The sequence below is a fragment of the Saccostrea cucullata genome, unplaced genomic scaffold (assembly GCF_032062105.1).
Source record: "Saccostrea cucullata isolate Sc308-1 unplaced genomic scaffold, CSIRO_AGI_Scuc_v1 ctg240, whole genome shotgun sequence".
NCBI classification, from domain to species: domain Eukaryota; kingdom Metazoa; phylum Mollusca; class Bivalvia; order Ostreida; family Ostreidae; genus Saccostrea; species Saccostrea cuccullata.
Window position 1 is genome coordinate 257,961 of NW_026930783.1, and position 21,444 is coordinate 279,404.

A 21,444-nucleotide genomic window follows, 5' to 3' on the forward strand; every position below is an offset into this window, starting at 1 on the left:
AGTCAATTTCTTTATTATTCCAAACATAATTGGAAAAAAAATTGTAGTGTCATCAACCTAGGATTGAGAGCATGACTGTTAATTACAGGTAAGTATGGGCTATAATCATTATATTAAATGACTATATTTTCTATACCGGGTATATGATAAAAGAAGAGCATATTCAAGATCAACATGATCACTGTTGTGTATATTGTACTATAAACAAGCATTGAACATGTAGCAAACAAAATCACACCCATGTTGTTTTTTCAAGTACATGTAGCTTGTATAAAATAAGGGATAGACATGTACTCTACTTCAGTAGCATTGAAAGAGGAGAGGCAAACACTCACATTACATAGTGAATTATGTTACATGTATCATATAGTACTTGATATGCATCTGAATCATGACTTCTTTCATGAATTGGTACAGATGCACTCAAGGACTATAGAATGTGAACTTGTGAAGTGACACTTTTTCTATATATCTGACTATCTGATTATGAACACATACTTCCTTTAAGTGAACATGAGTATTAATTATGTCAACAAATATGTCACACCAAAACCTTTCAGATAATGGATAATGTGATCATCACAGGTGATGTTCACATGTTCACAAGCAGTCAATCAGAGTTTTGAGTATGTACACCACCACAAGAGTTCAACCTACTGAATTTTGACATAAGGGGGTTACACTTATGCTTCACATAAACTCACTAAATGTTGACATAAATAAACTTAAACATCAAACTCACCTTAACTGACTCATTGCTGGAGTGGAAACTGACGTCTCGCTGGATTCCGCTGTCATTACTGTTGCTAGGGGTCATCTCACTTTCTGGGATATGAGGCGGGTAGCGGGAAGCATCCACGATGGAGCTACCCCCAGAACATATAGAGGCAGAGTCCGACGAATCTAATTTGGAGGTGGAGGTTTTGAATGGTCCGTCATATTGGTCTCTCACTGGGGAACTAGGGAGACTAACGTTAGAGTTCCTTCGAGGCAGTAACACGTTGGGTTTGGGACTTATTGGTCTCTTTGGATGGTTCTCCAGGTTTTGTACCGCTAATAACCTGGAACTAGAGTTGCTTTCACTGGAGAGTCTTTGTGAGTTTTGGTAGGCAGTTGCTTTTCTGGGCAGACTATGGGCTTTGCCATCATAGATTTCTGCGGAGGTGTGCCTCCTTCTGAATTGACTAGAATAAGGAGAGTTAGGGGCAGAGTCCACATGTATGTCCATGTCACCTTGGAACACTGCAATTGGTGGTGAAATATTAAGTTCCTCTACACTCCTCTGAGTCACAAATTCCCCTTTACTCTTTTTAGTGAATAAACCTTTTAAAGACATTTTCCTTGCCCCAGAATCTTTACTTCTGTTTGCATCAGTACTTTTCTCTGTTGGCTTATTCTTTTTGAACACCTTATGAAGAAACCCTGGTCCTTTACTCCTACCCGAATCACTACATGTTGAATACTCAGATGGAGTCAGTGATAAATTTCCAACACTATCATTTCTCTGACTGTCTCGCATTGAGTGAAGGTATCCTCTTTCCTGAGCTTTCCGGAAACTTGAATTTCTCTGTAACTTTGCGGTTCCTAGCTCCCTGAAACTAGCACTTCTGCGTTTCACATTTTCACTGGGTCTCTTTCTCTCTTGTATGGCGATAGACTGTTCTTCTGAATCTGATCCCACTCTGTGAGTCTGTAACTGACTCTCGTCCACGGACAAGGGTCTAGACTTCCGATTCTCACTGTCATGGTCCTCAGTTTTTGTTCGACGTTTCACCAGCACATGCCAATTAGGAGAACTTCCATCGTTATTGTTTTCGATCACAGTCACATCATTTTCATTCCTCATGAAAACATCAATGTCCTCATCCTCATCAAATATAGCAGAATGCGGTGAATGATAACTGTTGGTCAAATTGGCCTCAGAATAGGACCGACCACTGTTAAATCTGGTACTCGTGTCCTCCACTGACTCTAAAGATAGATCCTCATCTGGCTCCACAAAGGTCTCTTCCCCTGTGTCCTCATATTCAGATTCAGTCTCTATCACAAAGTGTCCATTTCTGTAAATGATTCTGTGCTGTCCAGCATTGGTAAGTGAAGTTGTGGGCAGGCTCTGGCTTCTGTTGAAGATATTCCTCTGTGAGACAGGACAAGACACTGCAGGTACATTTTTATCTTTCACTGGGTTCAGACAGGAATCACCACTTTGTCCTCTCTTGTTTAGATTGGACCCTCCATTATTTCCATTGACTTCTTCATGCTCTGTTATCTCCGAGAGCAGCTGAAAAACACATTCAGAAAACACAGGATAAATACATGCTCATAGTAAATCAAGTGAATGAAAATCTTATCAATGTCAAAATCATCTCAAGCATCTATACATTAATGTAAAATGTTCCCTCAGACACATCTTTCATATTTTGATGATTACTTTGAAGGGTATTAGATTCTATATGACTGAATATGATCCAAATGGTGCTACTAACTCCTATATTTGATTTGTCTGATAAATGCTTCTCCAGCATAAAACTGAATTTCCAAAGCAGGTGCTTGGTTGGGTTCAAGATTTCACTTTTTGATAAGACCTAGTGCTAATAAGATAAGCGATATCTATAACCATGTCTTTATTTTGCAACTTGCTACCACCAAAAAATTGAAAAAGGGGTAAAAAGAAACTGGACAGGAAGTGTAGGCCATCAATTAAGTTAATCCATTATCAATTTGATATCTTGTATTATTCCAGTATTCAGTAGACAAATAAAGCAGTTGACATGATGATTAATGAGCGATGCCCTCAGTGACCTTCTGGTACCCTCTAGTGTACAAAGATACATAAATACATACTCGTTAATTACCATTCTGAAGAGAGAGAAATTTTCAAAATGTTTTTGGCAATTGGAAAAGGCATGGCCATTTTTCAATATTTTCACATCAAAACACACAACAACAAAACAATATTGAAGAGAAACCTTAGCTTTGTTTGATAATGAATCTTGCACCTTAATTCAATGCAAGAACACAGAAATTACAAAAAAACCTAGACAGCTATATTTTTTTTTTACTTTTGATATTTAATTTCTTCTAATACTAAAGCATTAAAAAAGACAGTAAGCCCAAAATCTCTGCAACAATACATACACAAAGTTTTCATGGTTATTGGGAACTCATTACGACCAAATGACCATGCACAGACCAATTAACTTTACATATGTTCCGTTTAACACATTCATAATCACCTGTGGACAGTCTAAATCCAGTAAAAATTGTTTAAAATCCCCATCAAAAGTACACAGAGTGGACATGGTGGACATACAGAAAGAATACCACCCAAGTTCATGCACTTCCACTGCATCCTCCATATAGAGATAAAAAAAAATATTCCAGAAATTCTCCTAGCTCATTAACTGTTCTCTCATTAAGTCAGCCTTCCATCAATGCACAGAAAACCATCCATCATCAAATCTAGATCACCAGCACACTTGATCAGGGTGCGTATCAGTAGTGTACACTGGCCACACCATCCTATCATCACACTTTACATAGACCTCTTTTTGAAGTTAAGATAGCAATATTTTCATAATAATATCCTGGATGATAAGATCAAGATTATCAGCTTGAACAATAAACTATTAACTGGACAATGGTCAGTTCCTCAGGTGTACTGCTGTAACCCTCTGGGCATCAATCTCCGGCCATGTTACATAACCCACAAAAACAAGAAAACATTAGGGACATCCATTAGAGAGCTGCAGACTCATGAAGATTGATTTGCTCTGTTTCCATTCACTCTTATTTTTTATATCTGTCTTTTTTTAAATCCTCACATTTTTTGCTGCCAAACCTCCCAAAATTCAAATTGAAAGTCTTGAGAGAGAGGCACCCAAATGGGGTCAATGTTTTCCACAGGAATTTCTCAATGAATAGTTCTACAGTATGGATATTTTCCTTGAATGATTAACTGTTTAAATTAGCCTTAACAAAGATGGCAGCTAGAGCAGCCTTTTCCAAAAACTCTGAGACATGCATCTTGAATATTATTGGACTGTATGACACTTAATATTTGCTCTGCAGTTTCTCAAGCATCTGGCTCCGAGAGGGAACACCCCTGTCTGAATCAACTGGCCCCCCTTATCAGTAGAATTTCATCTGTTGGAGTGCTATCATATACCTTCACAGAGGAAACGGATTCCTGCTGGGACACATTGGCTGACAAAAGGATGATCTCACCATTTGCATGCTAATTATTACTCATCTTTGGGGAAAAAGTCAGAATTAATGTAGTGTCACCATACAACTTTTGAGTTTGTTACATTTGTAATTATTACAGCACTAAAAGCAGTGCTATGATATCTCTAGCACTGATCAAACTGTATGAGACTTTTATACACCTACTCTGCTATGAGAAACTGGTACATCAAAGAGACATACCATTCAGAGTTAAAAGTGTCAAAACCTTTACAACATGCAATGCTCTTAAAATTTCAAAAAACAGGGTACTTTGTTCCCAAAGGCTTACCTCCAAAACATTCATATTAAGGCACATCAGTAGGGCTTTATCACTAAGTGCAGACCACTTGATGTTATTTAAAGCGAAATCCAGTCAAATGAACTTGAAATCCAAACATATTAATTTAACTTTAGTCAGGTTCTATAATCTCTCAGACCTTCCCTATCAAACAAGTGTATCTTTTTTTTGTAAAAATGGAAAACTTTCTAATAGGGGGGTTTAACACAGTGGGATGACAATCTAATGCAGGGCTGAGCCAACAGACCCCTATTATGTGCATTGTTAGCTTAACACCTCAATTCTAAATAAACCACAAAGCAAATGGGTCAATAATAAAATTCAGGTCTCAGTAAAATAAAACTGGCTCAGATCAATCCTAAAAGCACACAGACACTTTTGCATGAACAGAGAGATATAATGGCATGTGAAAGAAGACAGGGTGAACCATGAATGCATCTTGTGTGAATGCAGTCAAAGCAATGCTAAATTTCAAGTCAACAAGAGTTCTCTTTCCTGATTCATGGATAAACCAAATGACAGCTGAATAAAATTGCAAAAATAGAATAAATTGATTAAAAAAAATTACTATTATTTTCCTTTTATTTTTATTAAAAACTGCTTATTTGTATTTAATAAACTTAAAATTTTAAAAACTTTCCCATATTTAGATTTTAATTGGTACAACTTTACTTATGGTACAATATATAAGACTGTATTGTACAGGGAAATTATAAATATAATAAAAATCCAAATTAATAATTTTATTGTGTGAGAAATGCATGATGTTCCATTTCAAACCCTTCCCTATATCTTGATAAAAAAACCAACCCATTTTAGCCTACAATTTTAAATATAGACAAACTAAAAGTGAGTAACACACAATCTATTTTTAAATGTAAAGCAGGAAAAAGTACCATAAAATTTGTCTTACGTGCAGATACTTTAAATCTGTATTAAAAGTCTAGGATTTATCCTTTTATGCCTAAGACCCTAAGTATCTCTTAATAGTATCTGAATCTGATTGAAATACAGATCTCTATAACAGTTCAAAGCAATGATTAAAGCTACTTTGTACAGTCAAATCTCAATAAATATTTAATACATGTATCTCCAAACATGGTACATGTACTAGTATTCAGAATCAAATTGAAAACAGGGATTAAAAAAAGTTGAGTTTTATATTTATATTCAAAATACATGTATTAAAGGTCTGGAACATGTATATATCTCTTAAAACATATAGCTCTAATATTTGACCTATTGATATTAAAGATAGGGAAATTCTGCGAACTGTATACATGACTACATGTATCTTTACATATTTCTGTTTAATTCAATCAACATCTTTTTTAATGTGTGCATGCACTTACATTGCATAGTAGATCTCTGTCTATCATCAAAATTTCAATATTTATTTTTATTTGTGTGGAAGTGACATACAGATGTTTGAGATTAGCAGAGCTCAGCTGCATATTTATCTCAGAGCACATCTTTATACATGTAATCACTTAAAATCAAATTGTTTAGACACGGCTTAGGCACGGATTCCGTTCCAGAAACCCGTGCTTATAAAATTCCTGCTCCTATGTAAAGTATGTATGGAAAGCCGTGCCTGAAAGTGGTCGAGGACACAGGAGGGATATTGGCCGAATTATTTAAATGAGATCACACGGTTTTACAAAATCCGTTCGGAAAGCCGTGCTTGTTTCCATATATGGACTCACGGAAAACCCCTGAAACCCGTGTCCTTTTCCATATATGGAGACAGATGGAAACCCGTGTCAAAAAAGCCGTGTGACATACCATATATGGAGTCACGGGATCTGTGCTTTTGTCTAGATCTAGGTCAGGGCTTGTAGAGAAACTCCTGATGTAACTGAATGTGAATGCCAAAATGGTGACTGAAACCAAACTTCAAAATGCTTTATGTTATCTTTATGCTTGAGCTTTAGAATTTTAAAAGTTGAAAATCTTATATAAATGTGTCCTGATATACTTTCTGTTAAAGATTAAGATTGCTTTATCAGTTAAAATCCATGCTAGTTTTTAATTAAGAATTTAATTGATAATGTACAATTCTGGGAATTGTAATTTTATCTTAGTTTGATCAATCTGAGAAAGAATTTGATTTAAATAAATCTTTTTGTAGCACAGTGATGACACATAAAATATTTGGGGATTAATTAGTGAGAGTACAACTTACGAATCATTCAAATATACAGAGATGCAGTGTTTCATCATGTTCAATATCAACATTGCAAATACAGAAAGATCATGAAAATTGAAAATGAACTAATATTTATTCTATCTTAGACTTACTGCATTTAGTTTAAAAGTGAGGAAATCCTCCAAGAATGACAAATATACAATTCCAAATGACATCTATTTGTTCAATATCCTTTAACTAGAGTAAAAAAGACACATTCTTAGCTCATGACCATGAATCCCTCCAATTCAATATTCAAATAAAGGAAGTTATGATTGAGCATGCTCAGTAAAAAGCCTGTGAGATATATAAATAGTTTGAAGCAAAATTAAACCGTCTCCCAGGGACACACTGTTCACGGGTTTCTCAGTGAGCGAGGATTCCTGACTTTGTCAAAAGCCGTGTATGTCTTGGACATGCAGAACCCGTGCCGCTTTTTAAAAACCCGTGCGGATTCCGTGCCTTAGCCGTGCCCAAGCCGTGCCTAAGCCGTGCCTATTCCGCCTCGAACTTTCGTACGGGGATCATGCATTTTGGCAGAATATATACATTTATAGCATTAAACTCTGAGGCACTGTTAGCATCATGAAGTTGATATTTGTTATAGGTACTATGAAAGGATACAGGGAATACATATATATATATGCTAAATATTTAAAGGTTCTGTACTAGTATGTGGTACATAGTTTAGAGATAGATGTACAGGCGGTTTTATGACAATCTGAATCAGTACTCTGTCAATTTGCAAGTCTAATGCACTCACATTCCCTTTGCTGGTATTGTTTTGCTGATTACAATAAACTAATAACTACAAACTAGCAACATATTATTGAACATAGAGCAAGTTCTTTTACCATGATCTAATGGTCAATTTAACCTTCCTTAAAATTTGCATGCAGACATAAAATCTGTCTTGAGCAAGCCTGGCTTAGCATGTTCAACCAAGCAATGGCTTTTACAAAAGGGGAGAGGGTGCAGTTAGGCTTGTCTTGTTAATCTCAGATGAAAGTTAACCCACTTGATACAAATAACCTAAATATCTGCTGTTCAGCTGGAGTCTTGATTATAAATAGTGGTACTGAATAGTGTCCACTGAATTTCACATCCATCTGATGAAGAGTTGCTTCCCCTGTGATACTAAATTCGTAAACACAATATTGCGAACAAAGTAGGTTACTTAAACTGTATCGTCAAAGGTCCTAAAACGGTGGGGTTCCTAAATCGGTGGTATTTCCCATTGGGCACGCGCGTTTTCTTACCGTGCGAGATCTGACGTCATTGATTTTTGCGTAGTGTTTGTAAACGGAAGCTTAAACTCTGTGAAAAAAAACCCCGAAATGCCAGAGAAAAGTGTAAGTAAATGGCCGATATTGTCATATCAACAAAAAATACCATATGGTGAAAACTTTTGAGAAGTACCATACCACCGATTTAGGTACCTCAACATAAACAACAAGGAAAAAAGAAATCGCAAGAAAAACAAATTATAGAGTTTTTTATTAGCTAATATGGAAATAATTTGATTAAATAAAGAGTCCTTCGAAAGTTAGTTACATTTGTTTTATTTTAATCTTTCCCGTCAAGATTATTTTATCGCGTAGTTTGCTAATACCACCGAAATAGGTTCCTCGAGGATACTAATACTGTGTTCAAAATACTAACCACTATCTAATCGTCAAACTTAATGTATGACAGGTCTAAATATTTCTGTGATGACTTGAGAGGACTGAAGAATTAGAATTCAATGCTTGAAATTCCCTCCCTTTGTCTCTCTATCCAGAGTTGTCGTTCCCGCTACGCTCCCACGGAAGACAAAGACCTTTGTCCTTATATCAATTTAAAAAAATATAATTTTTACGGCATTCAAAGCTTTAAAAAGTGATTACAATGTTAAATAAAATATGATTTAGTTTGTTTTATAAATTCAAAGTTTCGAAATGATTTTATTGGTATAGTTTTATTAATTTGATTTATCAAATGATACATAAGCGGCCCTGTAGTGAAGTTGACAGACGATGGGCATATGACCATTATGGGCCAAGTAGCCGCCTTAGTAGACACAACACAGTCACAGAATATTGACATTTTTGAAAGTATAAAGTAAAATATTGTATGCTTTATTATGGGTACTTCTTTATGTGGAAATATCAAAACTGAAAGACATCAGTTAAAAAGATGTCATAAATTATTTGATTTCTTGAGCTAAACTTTACTTTTTTCATCTTGAATTTATGAAGATATGGAAAATGAAATACCCTATGTTAAGGAAGGAGTACATGACAATTTTCCTCATTTCAAATTAACAGTCTCTGATTTATCAAAAAGTTTGTTAAATGATGCAAAATTGAAATAGATCTATAAAATGTTTAAATTATTTAGAAGAATTTTGATGTATAGCATCTCAAGTTTATGAACAGATAACACTTTGATAATTACTTTGCATTAATTAATTGCAAATTTATTTATTTATTTTTCATTTGTTTTGTTTTCTTTGTTGTTTGCCTGATGACGTGCAGGGGAACATATATAGATGAAAATCCCAGCTTCTTCTGGATGATGAGACTAAAGGCATAGTAAGTATATTAACTGGTGGAGAAAAATGTCAGCCAGACTGGGACTCAAACCCAGGACTTCCTGCTAAATGGAGGTGTTCTACCACTGAGCCACCGGGGAACTGTTTTCCTTTACAGCTCTTCTCATGTTTTTCTTAAGATTTTCAGTCTCTCACTAAGACTCTTCTTAACCACCCAAAGGTTTACTTGTTGAGCACCAAACATAACAGACTGGGAAATATGTCTGGCAGACTGGAGCTTGAACCCTGGACCTCCCACCAACCAGGCAGAGGCACTACCACTGAGCTATCAGATGTACCAGTTAAACCTACCAATTCCCCATTACATACCCTGGTAAGTAAGAAATGGGTTGAAAATTCCCTTAAGATTGTAAATTGAGATTAAATTCAAAAATGTTTAATTCAAAATACTTGCAGAAACAAAACAAACTATTTTAGATGAGTTTGTACATTAGAAGATGTGATATTTTGGCACCTCCACACATCTATATCCATATTCATATGTATTTTCTGATCTTGCACTCAGGTACATTGCAATCCTTATGACAACATGTTTACATAATGCATGTAAATGATATTAAGGAGACCTTTAAAGTTTCTTTTTTAATGCATTTTGTTTGAAAAACAGGAAGATTGATGATTGTTATGCACATTGCATCAATCTGCCAAAAAAAAGAAGCTTTGAATATCAAACCAGTTCTTGTATTCACTTCTAATCTCTTTACATGTAAGTTTAAAGTCCAAGAACCTGTAATTTTGAAAATGATGGAATTCTGATCTTCCTATTGTTCAACATTTACAGAAATTCAGTAACCTGATTAAAAGGATGTTCTCCTCTGGCTTCCAGTTTATGTGACCTAAATCATGATGTTTCTATTAGTTTTAGAACCAGTACCCAGATAAATTCTTGAAAATCAATATATACAACCTCTTTATGGGATGGCAGTGGTGTACAGGTTTCTAACAACTGTGAAATGCTTGCAAAAGTAGATACATGCTAACTCTGTAAAAATAACTATGGAAATAGCTAATTAAACGTTTGGTTAATATAGAAACTCACCTGAGAAAAAATATTTGCCAGGTAAATGAGGATTGCCATAGTAAGCATTAAAGCTGCTACCAAAACATCAAGTAGAAACATAGCATCCTTTGAGTCAGTTACTAGGGTGCCTGACCTTTAAGGGTGGGGTGGCTGTACGCAGAGTTCATCAAATATCCTATTAATGCTACTTAATTTCCTGAATGAGGGCATTAAGAGCTCCCCCAAAACACTTGGATCATCCCAGGAACAATAAATCAGGGGACAGTCATTCTCTAGTGATAACAAATCCTAGATTTAATGATATACCACAAAGGTAGATCTTCTCCTTGTTATAAGAGCAGTGATATTGAATCGGATGGTTCCTTAATACTGCCCATCGATGTTATGGTGGGGATTTAAGATGTAAGTTCCTCCACAGTTAATTATTCCCTATATTAGCAGGAGAGTAACTTTTGTATCGCTTTGTTATCAAACACTCAGGTGAGTGCTTCACCTGTGTGTATTTTCTGGTGGTTGATTTTTATGAAGTCTCAAATCACCTGTACAGATGTGTGGCAAAACTAATCAAACCCAAAATATACCAACATAGTTGACCCCACATTTACATATCCTGTTTATTGCATCAGTAAAATTGTTAAAAAAAATTGTGTGTAGGTGAAAAGTGAATTGAACACAGGATGACACAACAAACACCTTAAAAAGACTCCTGCCATGAAATGGGTCAACAGCATTTTAAGAGCCTTTATCAATATTGGATGCACTCCCTCACGATGACACTGTCTAGTGGTTTAGGCAATACTCTTGGAGAAAAAAAGTCGACAGGTGATATGCATAATACTTAGGAACAAGTCACCTGTAACTAGAAGACAGTGTCTTATTTCACTCTAAAAACTCAGCAGTGAGCAGAGATGGGGGACCTCACATTTTCATTCTCCAACGATTTTTGTCATGCCTTCTTGATATATTAAAGATTCCCTGTCTTTCATACTGACACATCAAAGGCTGCCATCATGTCAAAAGTAAAATCCATAAATTATTGGTCATGAATTAATTTAAAGAAGATAATTGCCACAAAATAGATAATTCCCCCCCCAAAATAATGCATATACAATCAAGTTCTGGTACAGTATGTATCCATATAAAGAAAGTATACGACTATGAAGTGTTCACAACTTGCTAAGATCCAATTAATATTTATGTTATCACATTAGACCTAAATGGCTGTCACTATAAACATGTCTCCTTCATCAAACAAATAGCACACAAATCTGGAAAATCAGGTTTCGATAAGAGAGAGAATAAAGAGAAAAAATCCATAACCTATGACCAGCAGAAATGAAGTGTTTGTAAAAGAGTCCGAAAACTCCACTTGTCGGTGTAACTTATTTACCCTTAGATAGTCAGTAGACAAGAAAATTTAAAATAAATCACATTTTTAGATCATCTTACACCTGTGTTGAGAAATCGCAGGCACAAAACACCTTGGGCAGATTTTTTTTCTTAAGACACATGTAACTAAAAACATCAAAATGTCATCAGAGTCAGTTTTATTTTCTCTTGCTAACAAATTGTAATTAGACGAATAAATAAGATGAAGGAAGGTATTTAAAAAAAAAAAAAAAAAAAAAAGATTGCCTCAGGAAGGATTTTTTGGTGTAAAGAATATTGTTAGAAAAAAAATCTGTGAAATGGGAGACAACTACAAAATCAATTTTATACCAACTTGAATTTTTCATTGAAGCTATTTATAAATCCTGCAGTAAGCTTGATAGGATACACGTCTCCATTTGGCTCAAGATTTCAATGTAATGAATCTGCATTGAATAAGGATTAAATTTATCATTAAGTGGAAAAATAATTTTGTCTACAAAAGCATTAAATATTTTTTGTTGTCATATGCAGAAAAAAAAACTTTAGGCCCGAATCATTTGACCCTTCTATAGACCTGTTTAATAAATAAATTGGGGGATCTTATAACCGATGTGTCAATTTGATTTAGGGTTATCAAAGCATTTTTTGGGCTACTATTGAACTTAAATGGAAACACATGAGACATTATTTAGTTTGACATTTTATTGGGGTGGCATTAAGAGTGGTCGATACAATTTGTCACAGTCATTAATGACCAGACTATAGGCATTAGCAAAGGCTGATGTTCATCAAGACTGCTAGGAATATAAACAGAATTGTATAGTCATTCTTCATCATAAAATCTGTAACTTGAGGCACAACATAGCAATTTAATTTGCATGAAAAAAAGATCATTATGGCACCATATTTACTTTTACACTATTTCTTATGATCATTTGCATTAACTCTGCAGTACATTTCGTAGACTTAATTGTTTGTTTATGTTGAATTTCATCATGGTTTCAATTGTCATTATAAAACAGATTCATGTTTAAAATGCATGAATGCTTAATTACTACGGGATAAATAAATTTAAGTAGAATTTAATAGTCTTACTTTTAATGTTGTTTACTTCAGAAAGGAAAAATATATAAGAGAGAAGCATTATAGAGAAATTAAAGCTACACACTTCTTCACAAATGTACAGAGTGAAATGAAAAACGGTTTACTTAAATTAGTATATAAATTCATATTAATTAAGTACTGGTCCTCATTTGGGAGCAGTAATGTACATTAAGTCTGTCTAATATAACACTTATTACATACTGGCATGTGTTCATTAGCAAGGTCCCCCTTGACCAATTAATTAATCCAATGATGGATAGTCAGGAGCTAATGAAAGTCAAGGTCATATGTCTAATATACAAACTAAGGTACACCTTACTGCATTAATGTTCCATTTTATCTCATCTCATCTCTTACAGCAAATAATGGATTTCCTCCAAAAATTTCCACTCAATATCATTTCCTTTAGAGAAAGAGAAATTATTTTTGACAATAAGTTCCAAGATTTGGTAGATAAAAGTGCTGATGCACATCTGCAACCAAATTATTTTTTGGCTTCTAAAACAAAGAAATAATTTTTTTCATTTATATTTTTCAGACCTTGAGGTTCTGTATATACAGCTGTTCCATCAAGTGCACAGTAAATGATACATTAAAGGTAAGTGCACTATTATTTTGTTGTCTTCCAGCCTCCCTGCCAGTTTAGTAATATTCAACAAGATATAAAAGCCAGTAAAGAAATCCAGAGAGATTATACCTTGCTTCAATGGATTCTAAGACAAATGCATATGTAATTTGTTTGCAGAAGTTGATAATACTAAGACAAAGCACACATTTAGAGAAAAGAGTTTTTGGGGAGGAAAATGAATGATATTTTTGGCATGTTGCTGAGAGCTTGGAGTATTATAGTCACTATAGAAGCAGGTGTTAATGATATTGTTTCACCTTGGGAGAACATGAATGGGGAGAGGAACAGTGTGAGGTATTCTATTCCAGTCATTGTGAGGGCTCCATGTAAGCTATCATTTGTGTGTAGAACTTGGCAGGGCAACAACAGAAGCTTTGGTAGAGGCTGAGGAAGACAGACATATGCTGGAGTGTTGTTTTGGATGATACACAAAAACATCTTTTATATATTTTTTCTTCTTCTATAGCTTCAGTCAGGCATTGGGTCCTGATGTAACTGATTTAAGTTTGATAATCGCAGCTGGCCGTTTAACAAGAGTGTAATTTTGGAGGATTACCAGAATTTCTGAGACTTTGTGTTTGAAGAAAGAGGGAGGAAAAGCGTTCAAACTGTTAAATCATCTGAGGGTATATATTTATCTTGGGTTAAGTATTTATGTTTCTTGGAGGGAATAAAATATTGTGGGTGTATATAATCATGGTACAGAGTGACACACAGAAACCCATAAAAGCAGCAGAATTTTACAAACATTGAACAGTATATTTTAATGTGAGAGAGAGACACACATGAATAAACCCTGTATTTTCCAAAAAAATTCAGATGCTGCTGAAATTTTGCAAGTATTGTGTTTGTATTTGAATATTAATCTAACTGACCATTGTCTCAAGCCAAGGTCCACAGTCTGCATATAGTTGTCTCCAGAATGGGAAAGGATCATACATTTTGGCTGTAGTTTGTGATGATCTATGACTTTTAGAAAGACGACCCCTTACTTAATTCAGATGTAGTTGTGCTTCACTGTAACAAAAACTTTGCAAATTGTCTTGATTTCATGGTGAGAAAAATTCATTAGACACAATATTTTGTTTCTTTGAATGATTTGGATACATATTTGCACCTAAAAAAATCATCATATGTGTTTTGTGTTCTGGCATGACGCATCTGTTGATTTCTTTTTTAACACAATTTTTTAAAAACAATTTTAACAAAAAAAATTTGTTGCTTTACTATAGCATTCTGCTGGAATTTTCTCATGATTTGTTTGCAAAGCTAAGTTGTCTAGACTGTGCTTATCAGAATTTTATTTTTTGAAAGGGCAGTCATGAACATATGTAATTTATAGATCATAACAGCTATAAGCAAATTTATTCTACATCATGTGAGAAATATGTTAAGTTATAAATTTTAAGAAAGGCCATAACTTTTGGCTGTGATTTAACTCTATGGTGTTTGGTTACCACTCCACAAATTTCATTTTAAGATGTTCTTTCCAGTGGCAAACATAGCATGGATTGTATTGGTTAGGAGAAATATTGAGCTAATTTCGTGGTTTGGCTCAATAGTTGAAATAGTTGAAATTATTAAGATAAAGCTATGTTATCAGGGTAATCAGTTAAATCAATGAAATGGCAGATTATTCAGAGCAAGACTTCAAAGATTCTATTCATAGAAACTCGTAAAGTTACAAACAGTGCACAAATATTGAAAATAATGTCTTATTTTTACAAAATTAATACAATGTAGCACACTATATTCATACAGCTTGTCCATTAATTTGTAACCTGAGCTGTTATAAACTATACTTTGAAGGTATTGACCCAAGTTGAAACAATTAAACCAAGGTTTTTTTCCTATTCTGATTTTCATCAAAACTTCAAAGGTCTGTTTGAAACATCTTAGAACATTGATTTACAGGGAATTCAATCTTTCTGCATCAGAATTCATTCACGATTTTCATTACCGGTAATAAATTGAGATCATACATGTCCTTCAATAGCTCCGAGATTTTGCCCCTAAAACCTTTTTTGCGATGATGATCGGAGAGTGAAGAGATACCATCCTAGAGCCGGGTTATGATAATAACATCTGCTTCAGTTGATTTTTACAGAAATAAGATTCTCTGCAGTCTCTCTAGGTGATAAGATAGGGAGAAAGAATTTACAGCTACGAAGAGTTACAGTTTCCGGTCAGAGTGTAAGCTGTGTGTCTTGAAAAAAAGCTGATTAAAGGAGGAAGGCTTAAAATAATTATTGATTAGATGTGCTAAATTTGTCTCTAAGCAACAGTTTTTTGAAATTCCCATCATCCGCAATTATTTCATCAATATCTAAAGTGCAATTTTATCTTAAAAAGTTATATGTATGCAGACACCTACTCATATCATTGACAAATGGGTGAAGAATGTATTGATAAACCATTTTGCTGTTGATGCATCAATTAAGCAAGGATAATAATGTTAAAAATGACAATGCCTATTAACAGGAAGAAATGTGTCAATACATAGAAGGAATCAATGAAAGAAATAAAGAATCAAGATTAATGAAATCTTGGCCATTTCTGTCATATATGAGCATATTGATGCATATTGAAGGAAATAATTTTTTCTTCCTTGATTTTTTTGTCCAATTTTTATGTTTTTGGCAAAAATTCTTGTGAATTTTTTTAAAATGGAAAATGAGTTTATTGTTACTCAAGAATTGGATGAATTAACTTCATTCCCAGATGATTCAATATTGCTTCACATAACACATCTGTTCTTGAGTAATTTTTGAACAGATGCAAAGGGTAAATTAGCTTCTCTTTTTTTTCTTTTCATTGTTTATTTGGTAGATAGAAAAGGTGTAATTACTGCAGCTTGGAGTGTTGAATTTTATTAACTGTGGCAGTTCAACAAATTGCAGACAACAGGATACACTTTCATCCCCTCAGCAGCTCAATTATTTTACACCCAAAACAAATCTGCATGAAATTGGTTTCGAGGAAGAACTTCAATAATTCTAAATTGGTAAAAAAAAAAGCAGAGGAGAAAAAACAGGCAGATATCATGCAATTGGTACTTCAATTTGATGCCTGCAAGTGTTGAATTGTATAGGCTTGACATTAATTAATTTGCCCTTTTTTAGTACGAAATTGAATTCAGATGGTCTTTGTTATTATTATTATTAGACAGATAAACTAATGTTTTGAGACTGCAGTAAAATTAGTTGACTGTGGCTCCAACATGCCACCTGGATAGTAAAATTTGTGTATTGTAATGTAAATAAACCGCAGCAGATAAACATCAACATTGTAAGGAATTTATTTTGTCCATAAATAGAATGCATTAGATATATGACAAGGGAACATTAATCCAAAAAAATCTATTAGGACATGGTTGCATTGGAGAAATTAATTGAGAATCGTAATTCTTGTCATATTTCATTCATATTTTGTTAACCTGCCCCGTTTGGTTCCATGTTGTCTACCTGTAATCAGGAAAAGTAAGGTGTGAATATTTATTTTTAGGTAATATTGCCTGTTGTGTATTATGACAGCCTTTTACATTGCCACTAGACAATTGGCTATCCACTTTACCTCATATCATCATAGTTAACTTTCAGCTATTATCCCTAGCGGCTCACTAAATATCAGAAAATGTTATTCATTGTTGTGTCCTGAGATTCTTGATTTAATTTCATATTTAGTCTGGGATGAAAAATATTGCAGTCCTGTGCAGACTAACTTGAAGCAATAATGATAAAAAGCCAATTTGTAGTAGAGTTTATGCCCCATCAAGTCCTATGCTGCAAAACTTAACAGTGTCCAGATAAGGGGTTTTTTGTGGTTAATGTCACCTTAGAGAGAGTATTGGTGTCTATCAGTGTTGAATAGAAAATGACTTCTGGATAAAGAACATCTGCTCACATTAAGATGAATGATATTTCTTGACGGAAAAAAGTTGACATTAGAGAGTCTATCTCTTAAGTCATAATATCCCTCAATTAGAGAAGAGAAAAGATGATTTTTATTTTAAAATTGTTTAAAATAAATTAATATTTATGTTTTAGGTTCGGAAAAAAACTCAGGAAATATTGCCTTGGATGAAGTTATTGCCAGCAGTTTACCCTCATGTTGTCAGGGTAAGTACTTAAATACCACAGACTGTAATGGAAGGAAGTTAGGATTGGCATAGAATATTTTAGAAACTGGGCTGAACCTGTTTCAAGATGAAAAATTATACTGACATTTACTGTGGTACATCCATGATTTAGCATTGTTTAGATTTGAGAATCAGTATTTATCAACTTGGTAGGTGTATATTAATATTGTGGGAGCTTTCAGCTTAAATTTATTCTTAGATGTGTTCAAGGCTGCTGTTTAGTTAAGCATTATTATGGTGATCTGGCACTCGCTGGAGGCTCGATTTAACATTAAATCAGATATTAGAGACCTCTGCAGGGCATCTTAGAATAATTCTCTGAAAATATAAGCTTTCCTAAGCTCTAAGGCAATTTTACTTTGAAATGTTTTTGTTCATGCAGAAGAGTTTTTGGATAAAAGAAGGCTAATATTGTAATAATTTGATCTCTTAATTAGATATTGAGGAGTATGTTAATACATGAACTTTGTAATAATTATTAATAGGCTCTTTTCAAAAGATTCTGTATATATATGTCTTCATGCATTTAACTATACTACATCCTGACAACTCTTACATGTATGTGGGCTTCATCAGGCATATCACATCATGCTCAAAGTGCATGTGTCAATTATCAATCTTTTCATGCATGCAGCCCTTGTGCATTTTAAAGAAGTGCATGTTACAAATGAATAAAAGTCATAAATTTACTGGTCCTGCATGTTCAAAACTTTCATTTTCCTGTAATAAAATCATTTTTAACCTCTTGTATTCACATAATGATCCAACTGCACTTACGAAAATAAAAATAATCGAAAGCACGTCTTAATCATTAACCCAAACTCTCACAAACATTCAATGAACTCTACAAATACAGATTGTCAAACCACATTGCCAATAGACCAATGCATCGAATACTCCGTCGGAACTCCTCTAGATTTTACACTTCCGGGTATGAAAAAGTCCATCGTTACAAGTGATACACAACAAGACGCAAAACAGCTGGACAGCTATCGATGTCATGCCAAAGACATTGGAGAAGATTTTAGATCTTTATTATTGTCAAATAATTAATTCATGCTGTGAATACAGACATATTTTTACTGATAAATTGTAAAGTTATTAGCTTTTAAAGTTACACATCAGAAGACAGACGATAAACATGCTGTTCAATTGGCATGCAGGTGTGCATCAAAACTTTTATTAGAAACAGAATTCTATATTGAAAACAAGTTTGAAGAGAAATTAACAAAATTATGACTATGCCAAAAGCCTGGAAATCTAATGAGAAGAGAAATTTTAGAAGTTTAAGATTGTACTACTATATATAAAGAAATGAAAAAAAAAAAAGTTTGATGAACAATTAATCTGACAATTTAACTTGAATAAGAAACTCTTACAGTTTAATAGTAGTAGTAGTAAATTTTATTTAATGTCAATGCTGTTTTATTATTTTTTCTGAATATTTAAATACCTAGTAATTGGGAGAAATATCTTTTAAGATTCTTTTTATCTTTTTTAATCATTTTAAATACAATGTTTATACAGAAAAATTTTTAAACAATGAAATAGTTTTATAACGATTAAATGTATATGCACCAAGGTCTCCCTAAATTTCATTAAACTTTGAGGGAGAAGTGAATCGGGTGGGTCTATGGACACACATATCTTAAGGTAAATAAAAGCAATCACTTTCGGAGTTTCCAAAAAAATTTTCGTAAGTGGAAAGGCTGACCAGAGAATAGCAAATTTGCTAAATTTTACCCATATTTGTCCCAGTGCAATATATGTGTCTATTATACAGACTTGTAAGTCGGAAGAAGAAAACCATTAACAGAGCCTGATACTCCCATTTCTGTTCTTGAGTCATTTGACGTGTGATTTATTTTTCTTGACTTAAAACCGAATGACAAGAAAAAAATAATCTTAAAAGTTGAAAAATCTTGTGTGCTTATTATTTCCATTTGAATACATTTCAATGCTACTCGAGAAAAAATATGTCAAGGTTCCAAACTATTTTTATTTTTATTTTTCGACCACCCAATGCATATTTTTGTGTCAAAAAATCGTAAACCAAAAAAAAATAAAAACTTTGGCCTTATAGCAGAAATTATAGGCCTCACATTACATGCAAGTCTATAAACATGATATAAATTAAAGCACCAAACTCTGTTTCATTACAGAAGAACTTTTAGACAACTACCATAAGAAGTTTTTACATTTCTTTTGGTGTATCCCTTTCACAAGCATTGGGGCAATATCACGACTGCACGCATTTGACATACAATGATAATGGATTTCATCACTGAAAATGAAGATGTTTTCCTTTGACAGGTATCTAACTACAGAACTTAATATCTACATAACTTGAGGAATGTCTCAGTTTCACAAAATTTGGTCTTTTCATATATATTTAACTTACGGATTTGAAATATGAGTTTAAGTCTGAATGATTTTAAATACCACTAAATGAATCACATGACACATAAATTGAAAATGTTAAGTGGATATTTTAAAACAGCAAGATTAATGAAAAAAAAGGTTAGATTCATTTCTTGCATAGATTTTTTCAAGTCTAGCATCAATGGCTATTTTGTTTAGAGCATCTGTATTCACTGTTACCAGAATTTAAAAGGCATGCATCATAGATAATCCAATTACATAATAACAGAAATTTGATGATAACCTCACTTTCAGAAATGGTAACATATTTATTGCAGGCATTCTGATTTACTGAGAGATGGATAACACAGGAACAAACCATTCACTTCTAATTTTATGAAAATTTAGACAGGTTCAATAAATTTAAAACTATCTGCACAATACTCCCAATGCATGGAACTGTCAACGATAATTTGATTAGATGGGAGCAAAATAAGACAGATGTTGTGCAACAGAAATGCAGTTGGAGATAGTTGAAATTTCTGATGAATCAGCACATGAAGAAACACATAAAATCAATAATGATAACCTCAAAGGACTTGTTTGTGGAGCTAGAAGGTTTCCTTATAAAGCCAAATCCTAAGTTTCACTTTCTGCTCATTGTTCTGATGAAGCAACTGCCCAAGGTTTTATTGATATATTGTTGTGTATAGAGAATTCATTTAGAGGAAAATATTTTTCTCAGCAGAACTTTAAATGGATGTTGCCTTCCCAAAAATAAAAACATGCTAACACAATATTGAATGCTCTGATTGATACATGTTTGCCCCTTCATCCTATTATAGCCAATTTTCCTGTTAAAATCCATGTTCCAAATTTTTCAAAAATAAATTTCAATTATGTGCAGGGAAGTAACAACTTGTACACCCAAGTGTCTGTTATGGGAAAATGTTTTAAAAATAAAGGGAAAAAACTTCCTTGATTCAAGAAAATTAAGTTGGTTTCTATCTATATCAAATCAAAGATTTATTACATGTAGGTTGGATTGTGAATTCAGTCAAAAATGTAGTATTACCATGCATTTTATATCTATGTGATAATTGAAAAAAAAATAAATAAACAGAGCAATAAACCTTACTAGTATCCAATTCCTACTCACACTTTGTGAATATTAATTAATTTTATTGTAGAATATTCACAAAAAAGGAAAGATTTTTCTGATTAAAGACAGAGAAAAGCATGAAGTTGTCACAGTGCTGATCGATTTACACATAGTAAGATCATATATATATAAATCATACACTTTTTTTTAAAACAAATAGTATCCTCTCTCTACTTAAATTTCAGTAGGGAACTTCCTCTGTTAACATTTCCTGATACTGTTTGCACATGTAACTGTAATTTTAAGTTAGTCATAATTCTCCTCTATTATGTGTGTATCATGCTCTCATTACTATTGAGTTGTTACATAATTGTCTCTGTATTGTATAATCTTTACAGCCACTGAATTTTATC

General features: G+C 33.6%; 1 protein-coding gene across 6 annotated transcripts in view; it reads right to left on the reverse strand.

The window, feature by feature from the left end:
- Positions 1–21,444, reverse strand: part of LOC134230096 (uncharacterized) — a 51,034-nt gene that overhangs the window by 21,184 nt on the left and 8,406 nt on the right. For all 6 annotated transcript variants that reach the window (XM_062711879.1, XM_062711883.1, XM_062711884.1 and 3 more), the window contains one exon: positions 743–2,281. In XM_062711879.1, coding sequence (XP_062567863.1) covers positions 743–2,281 — 1,539 coding nt within the window. The remainder of the gene's footprint in view (positions 1–742; positions 2,282–21,444) is intronic.